The following is a 22220-nucleotide window of genomic DNA, read 5'->3' on the forward strand; positions in this document are numbered from 1 at the left end:
TCAAGGAATGTGGGCTTCATACATATTCTTATATTGCTTCATCATATTAGAAACAGATGATATGTAAAGTCTGTGTCTACCAAGCTCTTTTATTTTCTCACAAGACTGCCCATAGGAAACTAAAGGTGATCATCATTATGCCCATTGACTGACCAGTGTGAAATAATATGGACTCTAAGCAGGAATTCCTAGGTGGCCTCGATCGTGTTTTATGAAGCATTATTTCATTGCAGGTACGTAAACAAGTGATGAGAGGTAAAAGCCTGTTGTAAAATATAGTCACTTTTTGCAGGTTAATTTTAGAACTGCTGGTAGGGGCAATGGTTAGTCATTGCAACAGGACATGTCATCAAATGGTTTTGTCCATTTTATGACAGATTCCGTGTACATTACATTCTAGGGAATAGTTTATTACTTTTTTACAGAAAGGGAAGATGAAAACAAAGGTGCCAACACTTTCTACTCTGGTTGATACTCAATGGTATGTACTTACTCTTGGTAGAGCTATGAAGGATGCCAGATGCCCAGACTTAAATATAGTGTATTAATCTGACTACAGGAAATTAAAAACTTAAACCAAAAGCACATTCAAATTTATTGAGGCATTTCAAGAAGCAGTTCTGTAAACTAAGCAGTAATAATTTTCAGCAACTACTAGTGAAAGCATGTGATTTTGTTAAATTATTGAAGCTTTGAGAAAGTTAAGCATGTACAGGAAATTAAGAGGGAGCATGAAGAAATCCAATCATATGTTCAGAGTTTAAGATTTCGTGTTATGGTGAATAAGGTGGTGGTGACAGATCTGCAGCAATTTTTTCATAAGCTGGTGGAGCATCAGGTACCTTTAGTAAAGAAAATGGGTGTGAAAGAGGGAAAAAAACAATTGAGTTACAAGAAAATTACATTAAAGATGTAATGAGCTATTTACCATTATATCACATATGGCATTACCTCTTAAAATAGCTGAGCTCATTCATTATGTCTTTATTTTTTTTAAGGTTAGTTTTTGCTAATATGTTTCTTGGTTTTGCATCAGATTTAATTAATTTTGTTTTATCATTCGTCCAAAGAGGGAATTTTTAGTGTTATAAGGACAGGATTTTATTTTATTTTTTATCCTGAGAATTCACACTAATACTGAAACTTTTCTCTAAAAGTCTTGATGCAGGTATATTGTCTTATTTCCAATGTTAACAATATGGGCAGCTTATTTTAAATTATTTGTAAATTAGTTTTTTCCCTATTTTAAAACTCTTTAAACACACCCATAACTTGACATACATATTTATCAATTACGTTATTTTAACTTTTTTATAATTATAGGTTTGAATAGTCCATCTTTCTGCAATGATTAGAGGAGCTAAAACCTTGAAGTTTTACAATGTTCCCTGACAGTCCTTGTCAGGTTATAGTATACCAGGCATGGTCCATTTGTTGTATTAGGGCAGGGGTCCTTAAACTTTTTAACCAGGGGGCCGGCGCGCGGATGCAGTGGCAGGCAGCCATCTGCGGCTGCTTGGTTTCCCCCCGCAACCCCCGGGGGTGGGGGGGGGGGTGGTGGGGGTCTGTAAATACCAGGGGCCGGATTGAGGACCCTGGGGGGCCGTATCTGGCCCGTGGGCCGTAGTTTGAGGACCCCTGTATTAGGGAGATATTTGTATATTCAGTATATTTCAGCATTAAGGTGTTACATCATTCTAACATACTGCATAATGGTCATACAACTTAAGAATAAAGATAAGTGAAGGAAGAGAATTTTTTAAAAGAAGAATTCTTAATAGTAGATTTTGTTAAACACTTTTTACAGTAAAAATTGTGCAAAATCCTACTTTTTAAATTAATGTAGAGGCATTGAAAACCTAATCTAGAGAGCACACCCCAAGAAAGGAGTCATTGAGTGGCTGTTTACCAGGATTGTCTGGCCATGTCATACTATGTTGTAAGCAAATGAAACCCTGAGTTGCAACTTACCACAGAATTAAAGCTTCTGTACTCCTGCAGAGCCATTTTGCAGTCCAGTATTGTTCCTTCACCTACGACGGTTCGTATTGTACCCACACTAGAGCTTTTCTGTGACAGTTTATGAAGAAATATGGGGAAGATTAAAGGAAGAAGGGAATGTGAAGTTGGAGCAAACTATGCATCATTTAATATTTGACGGTGTATGTACAGTATGTATTAGAATCTGGGATTAGGGTCAGGCACAATGCCAGCAAGTAAGAGAGATCATCTACCTGTCACTTTTTGCTGTCTCTGCTGAGACATACCCTCTCCCCTATATTATCCAGTAATATGGGATTACCAGAAATTATGAAATTATCAGAAAATGAGAATGGCATTTACCAGAAAAATGAGAATCACATTTTTTAGGTCCAGGACTGCTGCAGGAATTGACACTTTCTCACATACCCAAATGCCGCCTCTTTATCCCACCCATTTCTTTCTCTAATCTCCAACTCTTTTCCATTTTTCCACCTTTCTTTTATATACATTCCATACCAGGCTAGCCAAAAAGCTAATAAAAATCTGATTTTCAAAACCAGAAAGTAGCAATATGCAATGAGAGTGAATTAAAGAGATTGTGCTTTTTGACATGATGTACAAAGCAGGCATAAAGGAATTCTGGTTTGCTTTTTCAAGGCTTTTTGAGTACTACCTTCATTTTTGCAACATTTCACTATGAAAGTTCAGGTTTTATGTATTCTGCCAATTGATATATGTATTGGATAGATCACTGGAAAGGTAACGGGACAAAGTTATAGGAATTGGCAAGGAAGTGGATTTGCTAACTTAGATGACAGATGTTTTTTAATTCCAAATGGTCACATCTTTTTTGAAACACTAGGATGACTGGAAGATATTTACTGTAAATAATATTTACAGTAAATATATAATAAATGTAATATATATTTTATATATTAAACATATGTATGTTTAATTAAACATATAAAAATAATTATATGTATAATATAAAACATACAATGTAAAAAAATTCAATAAGGCTTTTGCTTTAAATAATTAAGAGTGGCCTCTCTTTTATAGGAGAGAAAGCAGAACTTCAGAGATAAAGCTTTGGGACTTCTAATAACAGATGTTATGAGGAGGATTGTACCTTTGTTTTTAATATCTTTTAAGAAGACACAAAGTAGAATTTTTTAGAAGCAGTGTTTAGAAAGTAAACCTCAAACCTGCACTGTTGGGTTGTTTTTTTTTTAAATCTTAAAACTGCAAGTAAACTTTTACACAAATAAATCATGCATCACCCATACATAATACTTACTTACCTACTTGTAAGTTATTCTTCTTCTCTGCTTCCTAGATTAACTCTAATCATATCTGTCCTTACTTAGGGGCAAGTTTTATGAATAATAAATACATTATTTTTATTTAAATGAGATTACATAGAACACATCTTGGTTATGTGTAAATATCATAATGCTTCCTAGAGATCAGTTTTTCCACTGATGTGCAAAGTTGAGCAACAGGCTTCATCGCCCTATGCTTCTGCTTCGTCTTACCCCTTTGCCTGACTTGCAAGTTCTTCAGGGCAAGGTGTGTTTCCTATTGTGTGATTTTACCTGTGTATAGGTCAGTGTATATATTGCCTGAGGTAATGATGTCCTGCTACAGATTTGATGTTCTCTGCATTAATGTAATGCAAGTAATCATAATGTGTCATTAAAATAATAGCATGCTAGAAAGTGAGCAGCCATGCTTACCCGCAGACCTTTATAGCCAATACGTCTTTTGTAATACCAGCAGCCAAAGATAAGTAAAATTGCCAGGACCAAAATGAAGAGTCCAACACCCAGAGCTCTGTTGGGAAAGCAAAATAAAATAATTAATACCAGAGCTACATGCATTCTTCCAGGACTAAGAATGATTAGAGCAAAACTTTGTGTCGGTATCCTTTTATCAGAGGAAAGCATGGAGCAGAATTTAACTCAGAAAATAGACAAAGTATCAATAACTTCAGCCACTCTCTGTCAATTAGTCAGTTGGCTAAATTCTCTGCCAAGTTCTTAAGCATTTTAAAAATGAGGAATATATTGCTTCGAAGATAATAATCTACCAGTGACTACTGCATCTAGAAAAATCCCTGCCTGTAAATCTTCAGAGACACAGCTCATATTTATTTGTCAAATTTCTCTAGGCAGCAAGTGTTGAGAAATGGGTCCTGACTGCATTAACTGAGTCATATTGCAACAGCTGCTGGTGACAGAAGCTTTTTTTTTTGATACATAGAACACCAAACAACCTCAAAACCTGAGTAAGAAACTGAATTCTTCATAAAGAGCTCTGTAATTCTTTAGTTATTGTTCTGTGACATACGAGGCACAGAATTGGCGTCACTGGGTCATTTTAGGGAACCTAGGATTTGCAAACTGTGCTGTAAGACATCCTTCCCACAGCTCACTGAGGGCTTGCAAGAGGTAGTGCGGTTCCACTATCTTGTCAGAAAGCAAGCTGACAAAGTAATTGCAAGTTTCCTAGTCACAAAAACCCTTCCTCCTATGTGAATATACTCCCCATTAAGACATACAGAATTCACGCCCCACTTTTTTTGTTCTTTGTCTGTTCAGGAACAGAAAAGTCTGCAAAATCCTTAAAGGAAAAAGAGGACAGGAAAACAGTGACCACATGAGTCAGGGTAAACCCATTCTAACATACTTCCATTGGGACTGAGTAGTGCAGTGTGTGATTTATCAGAGACCTTTTGTATCTACTCGCTGTCATTTTCACTGACTCAGAGTCTTGTGAAGGAGTGTTTCCTTGTGACCTAAGAAGCCTGAAAGAAGATGCCAGCAGGTTTTGTGTGGCAGAACACACTGTCTTTTTGTCTGAACTGCCTGTGTGCAGTTTGAAGTGTGAAGCCTCTCGTAGCCGAAGAGATTTTCTTTTTCACAGGTACCTGAATCTTGCAAGTTACTCCTGCCCTTCAAGACTGGGTGTTGGCTGGAGACCTGTTTAACCCAAGAACACAGCTCATGGCATTCACTTTTTTTCCTGGTGCAGCCATGTTGCAGCTGATCTTCAAAGTCACAAGATAGCTCCTCTGGTTTTGTTACAGTCCCCAGCACAGTTAAAACTTGCAGAGACTACTTCTCCAAGCGACTGCTGCCTTTTCTGCCTTTTGAAACTGCTTTTTGCTTTTCTTGTGCGCTGTGGGTTTAGCCATCCATTAGCCTGTATCCCTCACAGAATATAATTTCTGGAGTTGGTGATTTTAACTGCATGTTTGCCATGTAAACTCCTTCCCTACCTGTTCAGAGGCTAGTATGAAAAGCGTGTATGCAATTTCTTGCAATTCCAGCTATAGCTACAGCTGTGCTGTTAGGAATCTGTGCTTGTATCTTAAATGCTCCTTCTGGTACTGGAAGGAGAGAGAGTCACTTTTTCGCTTGCATATCTAGAAGAGCTGCTTACAGCTGCAGCCACTAGAACTCATGGCAGTTAGAGGTGAGCATGCTTAGTTTCAAGTGCTGAGACATGACTAGCCAGCTTTTTATTTTAGAGAACTGAACTGCTTTGGAAGGACTATGAGAGAGTGAGCCTCCCCTTTTCTTTGTTCTGTCTGCCCAGGATAAATGGAGAAACAAATATCTTGCAGTAGGGGGAGGGGGACACACACAAGCCACCAAGTTTGGCAGCCAGTAGACCAGTATCAGAAGCGCATTCCACCTACAGATATCCCAAACATATTGGAAATATTTGTTTAAAGTAATAACATATCACCAGTGGGATAATGTCACTAGTAATCCAAGACCAAACATAATGTATTGTAAGCCAAAACAATTAACTTGAATTAGTTCTGCTTAAGTGGAGTCTCACACAGAAACAATTTACTGACAGTCACATTAGTATGGCATTGATGTCTCTGTCTGCTTTTTGATGGCATTTTACCATTTCTCTGGGATTTTGGCTTGTATTATTCTTTAGGGTGAGACAATCTCTTGAGGTTCTGAAGAGTGGTTTGTGAATCTGGAGATAAAACAGTGTAAAGACCACCTTGCAAACAGCCTCAAAATTCTAAATAAGCCTCAGTAAACCTGGTAATTTTATTATAAAGACTAATTACTTGTGATCATATGATCACAGTCTAGATTCTTGAATTCTGCAATTTTTCTTAACTGTTGAGGGCTCTTTATGATTCTGCAGTGACAAACATCAGAGACAACTACAGGATAGCTAAAATGCACTCCATCTATATACAATGGCGACTTTCTGATACTATTTTGTACACTTCTTTCACCATAAATTTTATTCACCAGCTTACATACTAATATAGGTTTTGCTTTATGCTTACTCTTCTGCTGCAATATAGCTGTGTCCTTTCCCTCTGAAAAAGTTGTCATCTGCATGGTGGTTTCTCCTGGGCATTTTGTGACCTTGGTCCTGCTCAAACCTACAGGATAGGAATACAATGCCTCAGTGGAATAAATAATTTTTTATCTTTAATATATATATTTTTAATTTTTTTTTACCTATTTGTTTTAACAGGAGCATTTGGGGGAGTCAGGGCAATCTGATATCTTCAGAATCGAGTAGATCCATATACATATGCACCTGCCCAATTTTAAGGCAAAACTCAAAACCATAACTATAGCCTACTTTTGAATAGCTCCACTGACATCAAGATATTTATACCTGAGTGCAACAGAGAAGAATTCAACATGGTCTCTTTAGGTACTAAGTGACAGCAGACTTCTGAAGCAAAATCTCTTAGGAATATGGAAAGAAGGGCAATTTACCTGCACAAGAAAAACTGCAGAAGAAAAACTAATATTGTCCTTAAAAGTAGTTGTTCTTTATTTCTGTTACTTCCTGTAAATGCTCAAGTTTTCAATCAGCCTAAACTCTCAGAGACTGATTGATTTTCAGATGGTTATACTAATTTACGTCTGCTGACAATCTATACTTAGATGTGCAGGGAATTTTATATTATAATCTTAATTTGCATTCTTAAAGGAATAATCATCCAGCTAAAAGCAGTGTGAATAGTTAAAAATCTAATTGATCAAATATAGCAAAGAAGAAATGCACAAGTAGTCATAGTGCTGTCATTTAAACAGCACAGCAACGGATCCTACTTGATAGTTTCCAGCTAATGTACCAGCCTTACACAGGTAAAGTACAAAACCCAATTACTTCACTGAAGAGAATTCTAGCCAAGGATACAAAACATTTGCAGAGTTTGCTTAGAGACAGTCAAGCCTCTTCTGAAGCATAATTTTGAAACAACACAGAAAATCTTGGGTAGAATAAAAGGCCTCTTACCTCCTTCAGACCTGTATCCTGTCTGTTAACTGAATGGCATGTGCAGCTTTCTTTCCCTTCACTTGGTCTGTTTTTTTCTTCTTTGATCTGTTCTCTTATGACTATCACGAGTTTAAATTCCTTTCAGTACAGCTTCTGAATGCATTAATTAGCATGAAAGAGGCAAGGAGACAACTTTTCATATTCTTCTTACAGTCTGCATCCTTCCCTCCTAATAAGCAGCTCAAAAAATTATTTTTTCATTTATTACGTGCCCTCTGAGAAATGGCTTAACACTATTTTACCTGCCTAATTAGTACAAGCTCCTAGAGTGGGCACACTGCTTCTAAATTCAAACATGTTTCTATTTAGGGCTAATTATGTTGTGACAGAGGGTTGGTGGTTTTCTATGTGTTCAACTATAGCTTTGTTTATGCACACTTTTTGCACCATTGTAACACTGTGGAAACTCGCATAGTTGGAACAGAGCTCATCGGTGGATGTTGTTGTACCATGATAGAAGTGTCTTAGATTAGGGAAAATACAGTTTAGTTCTGTGCAGGACTAATGAAGCCTGGTTTCCTACGGATTTGTGTGAACTGCCTGTCCTCACGCTACAGAAATTCCATTTACAACAGCAGGCAAGAAATGGCAGTCTGGGGTTAATTTGGGGGTCTGGTTACTATGATCGGCTAGCAGTGTTAGTTACTGCCGAAAGTAAAAAAGAAGATAAAATAACCATGTTCTGCTTGTCATTTGTCCCAATGAATTGTTAATTTGGGTGCCTTTGTCCTGCCACTGATTTTTTAAGTTTGAAGGGCTCCAAACTTTGAAGTTTTCACTTATCTTTGAAGCTGTGAAGCTGGCTCTAAATGTGATTGAAAATGACTTGATAGACTCAAAAGTGAATAGGAAAGAACAGACAGTGTGATAGATCAATATCCGTTTCCTTAGGAAATCAGATTAAAAGTCCTTACATCAATATTCTTAGCTAGTGCAGGGCTGGGAAGAGCCAAACCATTTTTCTGCTTGTGTGTTTTGTCTAATTATGGTAAAAATCTAATCTTTGTTTGGACGTTTTCCCATGGTGGTGCCCCGTGACAGGACCAGAGGCAATGGACATGGACTGAAACATACACGGACTGAAACATGGGACGCTCCAGCTGAACACCAGGAAACACTTTCTTGCCATGAGGGTGACTGAGCCCAGGCACAGGTTGTCCAGAGAGGCTGCAGAGTCTCCATCCTTGGAGATATTCAAAAGCTGTCTGCACACAGTCCTGAGCAACTGGGGGCCCTGCTGGAGCAGGGGTGTTAGATGAGATGACCTGCAGAGTTCCAACCTCAGCCATTCTGTGATTAACACCACAAGGGTCTAACTGTTTTTGCTAGACCCACTAAAGTTTGAAACACCACCTTTTTTGGAGGGAAAAATAAAGGAAGGAGAAAGAATGAACATTGGTGAGAAGCATAAATTTACTTATTTGGCCAAATGTCTCAGCGTTTCTCCTATATTATCCCAGATTAACTCCATGGGAGTTTCAAAGGTGAAAGAGATGCAGGGGAAGTTTTTGTAGGTACCCGTGTGTGTAAAACAGTAAGTTACGCTATCACAGTCTATCACATTCCCAAGCGAAATGTCAGCCCTTGTGCAGTACTCTGAAAATGTTGTGGAGCTCATTGTCAGATCACGTGTTTTCTTGAAGAAAAGCTCCACTTCTGGGGGACGGTGATAACTAAAGGGTCCTGTTTGTTCTTGTCAGAATCAGAACTGAGACCTACAGAAAATCCATGTGATGTCAAAACCAGTCTCTGCCCCATCCTTGCCTCATGGGGGGCAGGGGGAGCAAAATGTCAACTGATTGAATATTCTGTGTTCTGAATGTATCTCTTGTTAATAGTATAACACGGAAGGGGAATAAAAAGAACAACTTTGTCATGGATCTGTGGTGCCATCTGATATGTAAATGCACATTGCTGCTATTAAGGAATTGGATGGTTGAGAAGGTGAAATGCCATGTCCTGGTTCTGATCTCAGGGTTTTTTACAAAATCTTACTTCTCTGAGGGCACTGCTAACTCCGTGACTTGTAAAGTCACTGGAACTGATGTATGGATTCCATGGGTGTTACCTTTTTAAAGATAACATTTCAGAAGAAGAGTACTTATGAGAAACCCCAGATCAACCCAGGTCTTTTGTGATAGCCAGCAAGCAGTGGTAAGCCTAGGACACTCTCATGAATCTTGATGACAGGTATGAAATTAATGCTTCAAGTGTAAATGAAAATAACATGCTGACTTTTTACAAGAATAGCAGTTGGTTTTATGCTGTTGACAGTGTGAGTCCATCTTTCTAGGACAAGATTCTGGGATTCTTATTAATTTATTTGTTTCTCTTAATTGACAATTTTTATTTTTCTCTGGCTTCTGAGCAGACAGAGCAAAGTACCTTGACAGCTGATTAACAGCTTTAGTTTTGAGTCTTCCAGGAATTTCAGTGGAAACTGTCGAGTGTTTCAGTGCTAAATCTACATTAGCAGTAAAACAGTGCAGTAAGAGTGAATAAGGAGATTATACCCCTTTCAGCTGGTGAGAGATCCTCATCTCTCCATGATTTGGGGATTTACTTTGAAGTAGGTATTATCAGGCTTCCAGGGCAGAACAGTTTTACTATAGGCCTGATTTGGAGGTTTTTTTAAAAGAAGTTATTCCTCAAATTGCTGCTGCCTTGCAGGAGCGGGCTGGAAACTAGGACCATGCGTGGCAATCAGTTAGCTGAGGGGAATGTGCTCGAGCTTGTCTAGACAACAATTAACATGATGAGGCGTGTTTGCAGAGCACAGGGGAGTGGGGGACGGATGGCGCCATGGATGGCACCAAGGAAAGGTAACACCTTGCTGTTAATTGATGGCAGTTAACCACCAATCAGGGATTGCCTAGCCTGCAATGCTTAGCTTCAAGAACCAATCTGTTTAAAACGCACAGCTTCTGAAAGTGTATATGAACTCGTGCTTCTGTACAATAAATTGACATTTGCTTGCATCAAGCTGCGTCCTGTCTCTTCATTTGCCGCACTGCCTCAACTGCAGGCACCTCCAGGAAGCAACATGTTGTCCTGGTGACTGCCTTGCACAGATACCATTAATATGCTGTCATCCTGAAAGCCTGGTTCATGAAAGTAAGTTCCTCCTCAAGTAATTACCAAGTGAAACTGTGGTCCTTAGTGTCAGACCCATCTTCCTCTGCTCCATCTCTGAAAAATGTACAGTAAAGGAGTGGTAGTCTTAATCCTGTAGTAGCTATGCCAAGAGGATGCCCTGAATGCAGTGGTGTTTGTGGTCCTGCACCTTGTTTTTCCAAAGAAAAAAGACTGGATAGCTTTCTGGTGTGTTTTTCTTTGCTGCTACTTTATCTGTGGTTGACTGGAGGATTGTTCAGATTTATGGGACTTTCTCCATGAGATGCAGGATGACCAACCATGGGTGAAAACCTTTTGGATGCACTCAGGTGCTATCTGGATGAGGCAGAGTTATGACTTCCCTTGCATGTAATTTCAGGAGGCCATATCTGGGTTCAAGAGAATGGTGTTGCTTTCTAAAGCCTCACAGTTCTGCTTCCACCAGTGAGTGGCTAAGTGGTTTGGAGTGAGAAACTCTTTGCAGGTGAGATGCTGATTTAGGTTTCTGAGGCCATCTCAGAAACTTTGTTTGAAGAAAGTGAATATAGGCAACACTGACTACGTTGCCTATATTCACTATATATTCACCAGCAGCTTGGAACAAAACAGCCCTTTGCAAGCAATCTCTGCAGTAGCAGTCCAGTGAAACTTGACTTGGAATATTGCTGCTACACCTAAAGTAAAAGCAGTCCCAAAATGACTACAAACACTTGCTACTTCCTCTGTGCTATTAAACAGATATAGTCATCAGCTGACAGAGTGTCCAGACAACTAATGCTATTCAGCGCATTTAGCAGAAAAAAATAAAAGAATGACTCTTCATTTCTCCCTTCACAGGCTCACAGGATCCTGTTCAGACTGGTGGGGACCTGGGGGGCTCTCCAGCCGCAGCCCCAGCCCAGAGCTAGCCGTGGATTCAGACGGGGCTGCTCAGGGCATCACACAGCAGGGCACAAAACCCCCAAGGATGGACATGGCCCAACCTCCCCGGGCCCCAGCTCCACCACTAGTTTGTCCTCATAGCTCCAGCCTGAGCATCTCATCTTTCAGCTTGTGCGGCTGCCTCTGGTCCTTCTGCCACCTGCCACTTTGAAAAGCCCAGCTGCATTTCTTTCTTCCCTCCTGTCGGTCTGGGGATGCTGTTGCATACCCCCAAAGCTGTCTCTCCTCATGGCTGGACCAGCCCTGATCCCACAGTCTCTCGGTGGTCCTCTGCTGAACTCAGTCATGGTTATCAACTTCTTTCCTGTACTTGGTGTCCCAAAATGGATGCACAACTGCAGAACAGGGGGGAATAATGACCTCCCTTGACCTACTACTGTCTGTGCCCTTGTTCATACAGCCCAGGATACCACTAGCCTTCTTCACTGCCTGTATCAGATGTCAGGACATACCAAAATACAGAAATCAGTGACGGGGCTTGTAAATATAGAATTTTAACAAAGTCAGAGGTGGACACTGCATCTGGTAAACATCTCTCCCTCACCACCTCCAGCAATTTCCCTTCCTTTTATTTTATAAAATGAAAAGTTATTTTAAATATCGGAGCACTGCAGCAGACTAAAGACTAATACTTTCTAGAAAAATCTAAGTTTTTCAATTGACAGGATTGAAAAATGTTTTCTCAGAAATTTCAGGGCCTTGCTACAAGACTTTGCCCACCCAGTTGTGTCCCTTTCAATGTGTGTTCTGCAATCAAGCTGATACTTGAGTTATTAGTGGTTAGCTAATTTCCTGTAAGTTAAATTAAATTTTTTAAATAATTGTTATTCTTATGAAACAATAAATAATTAATTTAGGTGAGTGATTTATGTTAAACTTGGCTTAACAGATGAATTGTTTCAATGGTAAAAGTTTCTGAAGTTCATAAGTAGGGCAGTTATATTTGTGATAGCTTGAAAGCTTTTAAGTAGTATGGTTTTTCCTTTTAGTCTTTCTTTTTAAATGTGATCCAGCTCCTCCTCACTTCTTTTACATTCCCTTTTCCCCTGATAAAACGACAAAAAAATGTTATTTGGTTATAGACTTTATTCTCATAAACTGAATATTCACTCAAAGAGCCTCAAGATAGTTGAAATGTAGGTATAAGCAGTCACCTAGTCCATCCCACCTTTCTGAAGGACAATTGAATATATTCAGATTCTCTCTCGTGTCTTATCTATTATCTGACATGTCTCTGTTTTCATATTCTCCCTATAGTCTGTTTCTACGCTTAACAGGCTACAGTAAAGTTTTTCCCCATTACATAACTCTGCCTTGCTGCAAATTATATTAGTTACAAATTGCCTTAATAAGAAAATGAATTAAGGGTGTCTTCTTTATCTCAACCTACTATGGATTTGAAGGCTGTTCTCATGCTCTGTACAACCTTTTTTCTTCTAAACCAGACAAACTTTATTTCTTACACTTCTTCTTTAGGCTGTGTTTTCTTAACCTTTCTCATTCTTGTTCCACGTAATTCTTTGCAGCTTACATGCCTCTTCCACTTAAAGCCTTGCAAGCATCATTATCTCCTCTATCTTATCATAGCATGGAAAAACATTTACTATTTTTAGTATAGGATTGCATTTGGATTCTCACTTGAAGTCCACTGTAGCCTTAGGTTTTCCTCTGTTCTTCATCAATCCTTCTCCATTTTATGTGTGTGTATTTTGCTTTTTACTTCTAATATTTGGGACTGCATTTCTCTTTACTTACATAACTTTCCCCATATATGAAGTTTATTTATTTATCAGATTCGAGCTCTGCTCTGCAGAGTAGCTGCAAACCCTTTAGCTCAAAAATATATTCATGTACTCTTGCTTTCACATCCAGCTTGTGTACTGAAGACACTGAACACTAATTCTCCATGCTAAACATCTGTGAGCTGATGCCTTTTTCTGTTTTATGGTGATCGCTGCAGTCTGCATTTGGGGGGATGTTTTCTATCTGCTGTATACATACGTATATGTGCTGTATATTCATGATAATTTGATTTAGACTATAGTTTCCCTACTTTGCTTATCATGTTCCTGTGGGACTTCTATAGCCAAAAATGCAACTTCAACATCAAAATAGTATGATAAAGGTTACTGGTGTGGTTTGCTTGTAAACTAATGACTTTCTTCCTCAGTTTCAAACATTCCTACCCAAAACTCCCATCATTTTATAAAACCTACTAATATTGAGCTTTGAGAAAATAAAGCACTTCCATACATCCTGAAATGCTGTTAAGGTATCTGATGTAGTCACACCACTACACTATGTCCTTGATACCTTCTGTTTTGAAGTTTCAGGAGGTGGAGGGAAGGGTAGAGTAATGTTGGCTTCTTTGGTTTAGTATTAGGCTGGCTGCTTCTTTCTTTTTTCTGTTGAAGTTGGTCTAAAGTAACTAAAAATCCAGCTGATAGAACAAGAGTGGCTCCTGCCATGTAGAAACCTGCTCTGTAATCTCCAGCCATGTCCACAATCAGACCTGGAAAGAAACAAATGGCAGCAATGTGAATGATAGAAAACAGGGTAATGTGAATTAGTTCGGTAGTGTGAACATACCCTCTGAAGGGAGTACCCTGGCTACGCCTGTCTTGCAGCTTTCTACATCATGAGTGCATGGAACATCACCCCATTATAGCATTTTAAGTTTCGAAACACAATTCACATCTCATTTACTTCGTGTATGTGAATTGCTAGTAATACAAAACGCTTTACAGTTTGAAGCACTTTCCAGCCTAAAGCACAGCCAAAAATGAAGGTAATGACAGAAAAAAAAAAACATATCATGCAGCCTTGTATCCGAGTAGCCCCATGTTCTGTGGTGTAGCTATCACCAGCTGCTGTAATTTGGGCTGTCACTGTACAGCACAAGAGAGTTTAAGGAAGGAAATGAGAGGCATCTGCTGGAGACAATGTTGGAGAGGTTGCCTGAAGTGTAGTGGGATTTCCCTTTCATTTTACAAAGAGCATGGATGTTAACAAAAAGACCCTAGGTTTTAGGCAGCTTTAAGCCAACCGAAATACTTAATGCCATTGTGTACTGTACTGTAAAAACAGTAGTTTTTAGTAGTGGCATTGCAGCAGTATGTGTGGTAGTATCAGCCCTGCGGGTACAATGGCAGGTTCATTTGTGGGCTGATGAAGGTTGCTGGCTTGGTCTCCCATTGGAAAGTCTGTCCACATTTAGTGTACTCCCTAGCCCCCACTCCAAACTAACATCAGTCCTGCTAGGCAAAGGAACTCTGAATCTAAATCTTTTAGATTTTATCCTTAAAGCAGGAGAGAAGAGCTCAGGAAGCACTTAGGATTCTCTTCTCTTCCATACATTCTAGCTCACTATATATACACAAAGAGGTTACACTGATCCCCAGGTAATCAGTGCTAGTGACCAGCCACTATATAAATGTCGTTAACTTTGTATTTTGTTCAGATCTTCCTAACATACTTTTGATACTGTTCTATCTCAAATTCTCTACAAATCTTTCTGGTTCCTGTATTTTCAAAAGTGAATGAAAATATTCCAGTATTTAGTCTGACCCATTTGTAACCTCTTAGTGGTGTCATTACCACAAAAGTCGCTGTGCCACGTGAGCAGCGGTCTTTGGACGAGCACTCAGATCCACATTTTACAAGCCACAGTGGTCTTTTTTCTGCCATATCACTTTGTAAAGTCCCTACAGCTTGCAGGTTTTGTGTCTTGCATTTTTCCAAGACAACTTTGTCTCATTGCCAGCCCATAAATCCATGTGCTGTCTTATTGTCTGCTTTTTCTTCCCACTGTTATGTGCTGCCTCCCCCATTTATTATATTGATTAGCTCAAAAGCTGTCTGAAAACAGCAGGCTTCTCTGTGAATATTTCCTTGAGGTTTACATAGCCTAATGTTTCAAGCTGTTCAAGCTGACCTTCTGTAGAAACCCTCCCAGCAATACCAGCATTTATGCAACATCGCTAGTCTCAGATTTCAGTTTCTTCTCTGAAAGTGTGGATCTGCTGCTTGTCTCAAAGGTACACTTTCATAGCAAGAGGGTGGGAGTCCACTCAGTGGAATTCTGTGGGATTTAGGAAGCAGCAACACCACTATGCAAACCCTGCCATTCTTACCTGCTTCCATGTTGAATAGGTATCTAAATCCACATAGAAGATGGGAGCAAGATATTGTGGAGAGGAATTAATTTTTTTTTTATATATGGTTCTTGGTTCAGATACCCCTGAGCTAAAAAAGGGGAAAATTTCGGTCCAGATTCATATTTTTTCAGTTTGGGTTACCGTTCCCCTTTCTTCTTGTAAACTGTATTTGGCAGAGCATCATCTTAACTTACCAGCAAGAGGAGGCCCCACAAAACCTCCAGCACTTCGAATGAGCATGAAAAGTCCTAGAGCACTGTCAAAATCTGGCATGCCCGCAACATCTGCTAGCACTGTAATGTGAACGGCAACTGTCGTACCAAAGAAGAATCCATAGAAGCCAGTGAATATTGCCAAGGACAGGTAATTGTTAGCCAGTGGCAACAGCATCAGGGAAGTACTGATCAGTGCAATTGTCATTGTCAGCAAATGAACAGTTCTGGTAATGTGGAGATTGGCATACCAGCCACATAGCAGTCTGCCTGCAAAGTCCACTGTAGCCAAAATGGATAGGAGGGATGCAGTCCACGATTCATCTATTCCCAGGCTGTAGCTAAGTGGAACTAAAAATAATGGAGGAACAAAAAAACTCATAGCAGCTAATAGGCCAAAAATGGCATAAAGTACAAACTCTGGTTGCCTCACAAGCATCCAGTTGAAGGTTTTGTGTGTGATGGGAGACTGATCTTTGTTTGTCCTAGATTCACCATCGCCAGCCGGTGTCTCAGTTTCAGAATGGCTAGCCTCAAGCAGGCAGCTGCTTGCCAGGGGTCGCATCAGTGCTCCACAGACACAAATGTTGAGTTGGATGCCACCTATGATCAAGAGAGCACCTTTCCATCCATATTGACTGATCAACCACTGGAAAAATGGCCCAAACGTGAATGCAAAGGCAGATTCTCCAGCACTGGCAATAGCATTGGCCAAAGCTCTTTTCTTGGAAAAATAATGGCTAACAATGCTAATGGCTGGCGTCCATGAAAAGGAAATCCCAAGTCCTGAAAAACACCAATACAAATAGCACCAGTTAGACACTATTGAGGCATTTTGTGAAGGTGGAAATTAAAGCAGTCTGTGCTCCTACATTTGCAAAGTTAAAAACTGGTAAAAGAAAATAATTTTTGTTCCTAGCAGAAGCATGAGCTCAGCTGTACCATATGTAAGAGTTTATTTACGGTGTATATTCTGTAAGAGCAAGCTGTACGTTCAAGAAAAAAACAGGAGTATGAACTATACAGTACTATACGCTCACTGTGAAGAAAAAAAAAAAAAAAAAAAAAAGGTTGGTTTGACAAGTTTGCCAGTGGGTGAGAAATTACATGGCGGTGTGGTTGGAACCGGAGGGATGTCGGTGTCCCTGCTGTCCGAGCGAGGGCTGGCAGCAGACCAGGCCGCTGGGTTAATCTGAGCCGTGCTCAGAGCAGGGGGCAGGAGGACATGAAAGCAGCTGCTGCGCTTTGCGCCTGGTGTTCCTGCCCCACCGCTCTGAGCAGGCCTCAACCTGCTGTACGTCACAGCGATTTTAATGGCTCCCTAGAAACTATCTGGCAGCCCAGGGCTGCCAAAGAGCTCAAATTCCAGACGTTTTCTCAGGCATCCAGCGTGGAACTGGGAATGTTTTATTTTTCTCCCTGCCAACTCCACTTCCTGTTCCAGGAAAATGTGCTGGCTGTAGGAGACAGCTTTCTGGCCTGTTTTCACCTGGAGTAAAGGAAAGGACTGAAATCAACTGAAAGCCTGGGCCTGTGTTCAAAACATAAGGTTATTTGATAGAAAGCACAAAATTTTGGATCTCTATGTCCTTGTACTTCAGCACTCCAGATCATTTAAACCTTCACAGAGCCTTTGGCTCCAAGTAAAAAAGGAAACACTTTTCATTTTCTGGTTGCATGTAATTTGCAGGTGAAAATTACTAGCATCTAATTATTGACCTTCTTCATTGCTGCAGGTTTCTAGCACAAATTCTTACTTCCAGAGTGGGACATGAGGGAAATGACCTTTAAAGAGGGCTGCTGGTTCCAGTTGCTCATGAAATCAAAATGGAAACCGTATTTTTAAACTCCTACAATTAGCAGCCTCACATAAGGGCTCTGAGCTGCTGGTGAATGAAATCCACAAAGTCATAAAGTTCATACCCTGTAGGAAGCCAGTTGTTGCATACATCCAGATCATGTTGAGTCCAAGACATCCCAGTGCCATTCCTGAAAAAGCCAGGAGTCCTCCAGTGATCACAACTGCCCGATGGGTGTACCGTACACACAGTGAGCTGGCAACAGGGGCTGGATCAGCAGCAGAACACGAGAAAGATAAATACATTAGGAACATTAAGCTGATTGACAGCACCAAACAATCAAATAAAGCATTTGGAGGAGAAACACTGTTATAATGCTTGTCTTAAACAGCCAGAATTCTGCTGGATGGGGGGGATCAATTGAGATTTTAAAACTGGATTCTTGCTGATAGGGAAATGACTGTCACTGGGACGCAGATTTTAAAACATATTCAAAATAGCTGGACTTTTTTAAAGGGAAAGTATTCAAGTGCCTTCATTGCAGAATAGTTCTGTGGAGTTTCATGTAAGGACACAACTAATGACATGACAGAAATTTGTGTAGCATTTCAGCAGAACACGAAACCCCAGTCATACAACCTCCAGGTTAACTTATAAAAATAGTATTAGAATGTATTATCAATACGGCTGGCATGAAAACTTTCTGGAGAATACTAATCTTCATCTTTTAGAGCTTTGCAAAATTATCTGTTCATGGAATTGCAAATGCTTTATAAAGGACCAAAAATCAAGGTTTATGTCGAGGTAATACTTCTCCAGTAAATTTGCAGTTCATTTCTTAAATTTATTTCAGCAGTATGGTTCCTGTCAGCAGACTACAGCAACACTTCAACACATGAGGGCAAAGTTGCACCAAGTACAGATCTGAGCTGGTGCAGCAGTTCCAACCATCAAAGCACTGGTCTGGAAGCACCTGAAATGCTAGGGCTATTTTTGCTTCATTAAGGATCAGTTATACTGCCTGGCTGTTTTTCCATCAGTGTCACAGAGTTACGATCAAGGCCATGCCTATCATGGAAAGTGACTCGCTGTTCTGTGGGGATGATTTAACACCCCAAGTTGAGGATTATTTTTAAATACCTGTGGACTGTAGAGGGATCCCAGGCAGCACCTGACACTACCCGTTCTCGGTGGGGTTTAATAGTGCAAACAGGGAGTCAGCTCCCTACGATCTACTAATATTCTGGAAACTGGAGTTCAGGAATAAAATGAAATTCAGTTAATGAGGACCATGCTTATAAACTGAAATAGATGGGAAGACAATGAAAAGAGAGCAGTCAGCAAGGAAGCTTTTATAGTCATTTGTAGGGGAAGGTTGTTGTACGTTCACCTGTGTTAAGTAGGTTAAGAGAACTTGGTAGCTAGAACAACTGAAATAAACCTTGCAGAGAGATATTAATGGCTGCAAAATCTGCAGGACATTCAATATCTGCTACTACACCAGCAGGTAGCTGGCAGAAGTTATACAAATCCCAAATGTCTCATCAGCATTTACAGCAAAAATACAATGATTTGATAAGCATGTAAAAATGATACTGGAATTCAGTCATGGTCTGTAAGATGTAGTGGAACGGATGAGACAGGATAAAGCATATACAGTTAGAGGATTGTACATATATGATGAACAAAAGAAGAGAAAAGTAGACTAAGGATAACAAGAGAGAGATCCATAGAAGTGCTTAAACACAAGAGAAACATCTGCAGTTGGGGCAGAAATACTGCCCAAAAGCAGTTTTTGAAACATCTGCAGTTGGGGCACAAATACTGCCAAAAAGCAGTATTTTAAACAGAAAATGAGAAGAAATAGGCAGAAATTGAATATGGATTAACAGGAGGAAGAAAGAAGCTAGCCACATAACTGGAGACGGGGAAGATAGCTAGGGTCCAAAGTCTGAAAGGATATAGGGCAATACACAGAAAACTTACAAAAAACGGAAAGGGATGACAATCACAGTTTAAAAAGAAAGGAGATGGGAGATGTACATCACTACCAGGAGAGGGCCTATGTGTGTGATGGGGAGAATCCTTGCTGTGGTAAATTGAACAGCCTGTTGCAGATGCAAACTCCAGAAGTAGAAGCATGTGCTCTCCTTCCACAAAAGACACAGAGCTGCTTTTGAAAGGATCCAAATGGGAAAAAATAATAATCCACTGATCATCCTTCATACTGAGTCAAATGACACTGAAGGTTTCCCAGAGGAACATATTAAGAAAGACTAAGCCAGGCCAGGAAAGATGCTCAAAGAACTGGAGGCTCAGATGATCTTCAGCAGAAAGTCTTCTGGTCCCTATAAATGAAGCAAAGGCAGGACAAGATAAGGAAAATTACCTAGTGACCCAAGACATTATGAGCTTCTATACAGAAGGGGGTTGGAACATTTGGCCATCAAGCTGTATTCACTGAAAAAGGACTCTTTTCATTGGATTTCGAAGGATGAAAAACAATTTCTGCTGAAAATTACAGCTGCCTTCTCTGAAGTAGGCCAGCCTCACACCTAGCTAGGCAAATACAGTTTTGCTGGTTTATACTTTATATTATTATTTAATATACTCTATCCTTGATACATTCCTATATAATGTAAATATATATAAAAAAAACCCAAAACAAAACAACAAACAAACAAAACAAAAACCCAAAACAGACTTAAAAAGGACTTTGAGTTCTTTTATCCTCCTATGTTGGCTTTTTTTTCTTGTTAAGTTCATATGCCTGAATGACAAAATAGTATCACAATACGTCATGATAAGTCTAATTTGTAAACCAAATTTGATAGATTCCCCTTTATTAATTTCTGTAGTCTGTGAAGTAGGCGGAAAAGCAGTTTTTTCACTGATTTGTCAATTAATTATTTGTGTCAGAATAAAGCAAGCAGCAATGATAACAGTTTATGAAACTCACAAAATCTTTTTGACTCATGGCTTGCTTTATCTTTTTACTTTGACTTTTGAATTATTGTTTTGTTCTTCTGAATAAATTTTTCAAAGAAAGATCAGTTGCTCATGATCTCAGGAAGTACTGCAGTTACAAGCAATAATATTGATAGGTGTGGACTGAGTAGGATGCATATAATTATATAGTGTCTGTGCAATGAAATGTCTCCACAAACAAAATTATGACAGCATTTATTATGTAAGGAATTTATTACATAAGGATACTTACCTATTGCAACTATTTAGCTGTATGAGAATAAGTAGAGTGGACTTCGCAAATTTGGTACAGATTGTGCCTGCACATGTTTGGAATCCTCACCATAATGGTGAAGGACCATCAAGTTTACAAAGGTGCAAAGGACTCCGTAAACAATTAAATTAAGAGTCAAATGCAGCATATTTGGTATTTTTCCCTCCTTTGTTTGGTGAGATATGGTATTTGACCTGATTGCATAGTTCATTACCTTTGACTGGGAAAGTTCACTTCTCTTCCCTTACTCTCTGTTTGCATGGTCTTGTCTTCCTTATGCTCTCCATGAGTGAAGTGGGGTGGTTTTTTCTTTTTAACTCAGTGATTTTTCTGTTAGATCAATAACTTAGAATCATTCAGAGGGGAAAAAGGAGAGCTAGAACTGGCAATACACAGAAGGAAGGGGGACCTTGATATGATAAAAAGATGTGGCAGAAAGCAGGAGTGAGAGTCACCATTTTGGTATTTGATTGCTTATCTGCTAGGCAGGGTCACAGTCCTTATGTCTAAAAGTACTTTGAAAAAGCGGCAGTCACTGTAAGATCAGTGAACTTGTACAAACCAGTCTAAGAGCTTGATCCAACAAGCTCTGCAGCTCTTCTGATTATCTCAAATGAGTTTGATTCAAAGCCTGTAGGAAAATTGAATCATAAGTCTAGGTACGTGAAGTTCTTTATGGCAATCAGATTCCTGCGTATGTGTAGAGTCCTCATTAACCCATTCCATGTCTGAGGCATGGATACATTTTTATGAGAGGAAACAAATGCCAATTTTCTGTAAAGACAGAAGGAGGAAGTATTGTCCTTACACGTTTTCATTTTGTGGGTTTTTATAAAGGAGGTCTTCAAAATCTCTTGATTAGTTAAGACATTAAAATAAGGTGCTAGAGGAGCACTTCTACCTACCTCCTAAATGAAAGATGGCAATAGTTACTGATGTGATCCAGGAAGTGGTGCTTGCAAGTTCATCAAAGTGCTCCTGGATTTCAACAAAGAACAGACCAAAAGTCTTGAGGACAGCAACAGTGAGGCCCATCACGATGAAGGCTGACACTACCACAACCCATCCATAGCCACCATCTGGTGGACTGCTGTCTTTGGCCTGCATCTTTTCTAATTCTCAGGTCTCCTCTCAGGCGTTTTTTGCTGGGGCACTAGCGATGGTGGTGAGGATTCTTAACAGATCTGCAAATTAGTAGAAGGACCAGCATTAAAGAAATCAGTTAAAGTTTCTAGGAATGGCTTACAGAATTAATCACCAAGTGAAAATACAATATGCATTTCAGTGGTTTGATTGAAAATATTACCTTGGAAACATGCCCCAGGAGACAAAAAGCAGGGTAGAAAGTAAACAAAAGAAAGTAAAAAACTGGAAGAAGGAAAAATATTTAGGTAAGGGGGGCAGAAAAAAGCAGCACGTACTGAACCAGTATAGC

At 39.6% G+C, this 22220-nt stretch overlaps 2 protein-coding genes across 2 annotated transcripts; both read right to left on the reverse strand.

Moving 5' to 3' along the window:
* Positions 1–420: 420 nt before the first annotated feature.
* On the reverse strand, positions 421–10258 carry MLANA (melan-A). Its single transcript, XM_027792827.2, has 5 exons — positions 6308–10258; positions 3720–3816; positions 3519–3526; positions 1972–2065; positions 421–842 (listed from the first exon to the last, which is right to left on the reverse strand). The coding sequence occupies exons 1-5, from the start codon at positions 6379–6381 to the stop codon at positions 774–776; spliced, it is 342 nt and encodes a 113-aa protein (XP_027648628.1). The 5' UTR covers positions 6382–10258; the 3' UTR covers positions 421–773.
* Positions 10259–13661: 3403 nt separating this feature from the next.
* On the reverse strand, positions 13662–21930 carry LOC101917529 (monocarboxylate transporter 13-like). Its single transcript, XM_027792772.2, has 4 exons — positions 21691–21930; positions 17669–17812; positions 15728–16531; positions 13662–13888 (listed from the first exon to the last, which is right to left on the reverse strand). Exons 1-4 carry the CDS (start codon positions 21890–21892, stop codon positions 13662–13664), a joined length of 1377 nt encoding a protein of 458 aa, XP_027648573.1. The 5' UTR covers positions 21893–21930.
* Between the last annotated feature and the right edge of the window lie 290 nt (positions 21931–22220).

Source organism: Falco peregrinus, chromosome Z (genome assembly GCF_023634155.1).
Source record: "Falco peregrinus isolate bFalPer1 chromosome Z, bFalPer1.pri, whole genome shotgun sequence".
Lineage (NCBI taxonomy): Eukaryota > Metazoa > Chordata > Aves > Falconiformes > Falconidae > Falco > Falco peregrinus.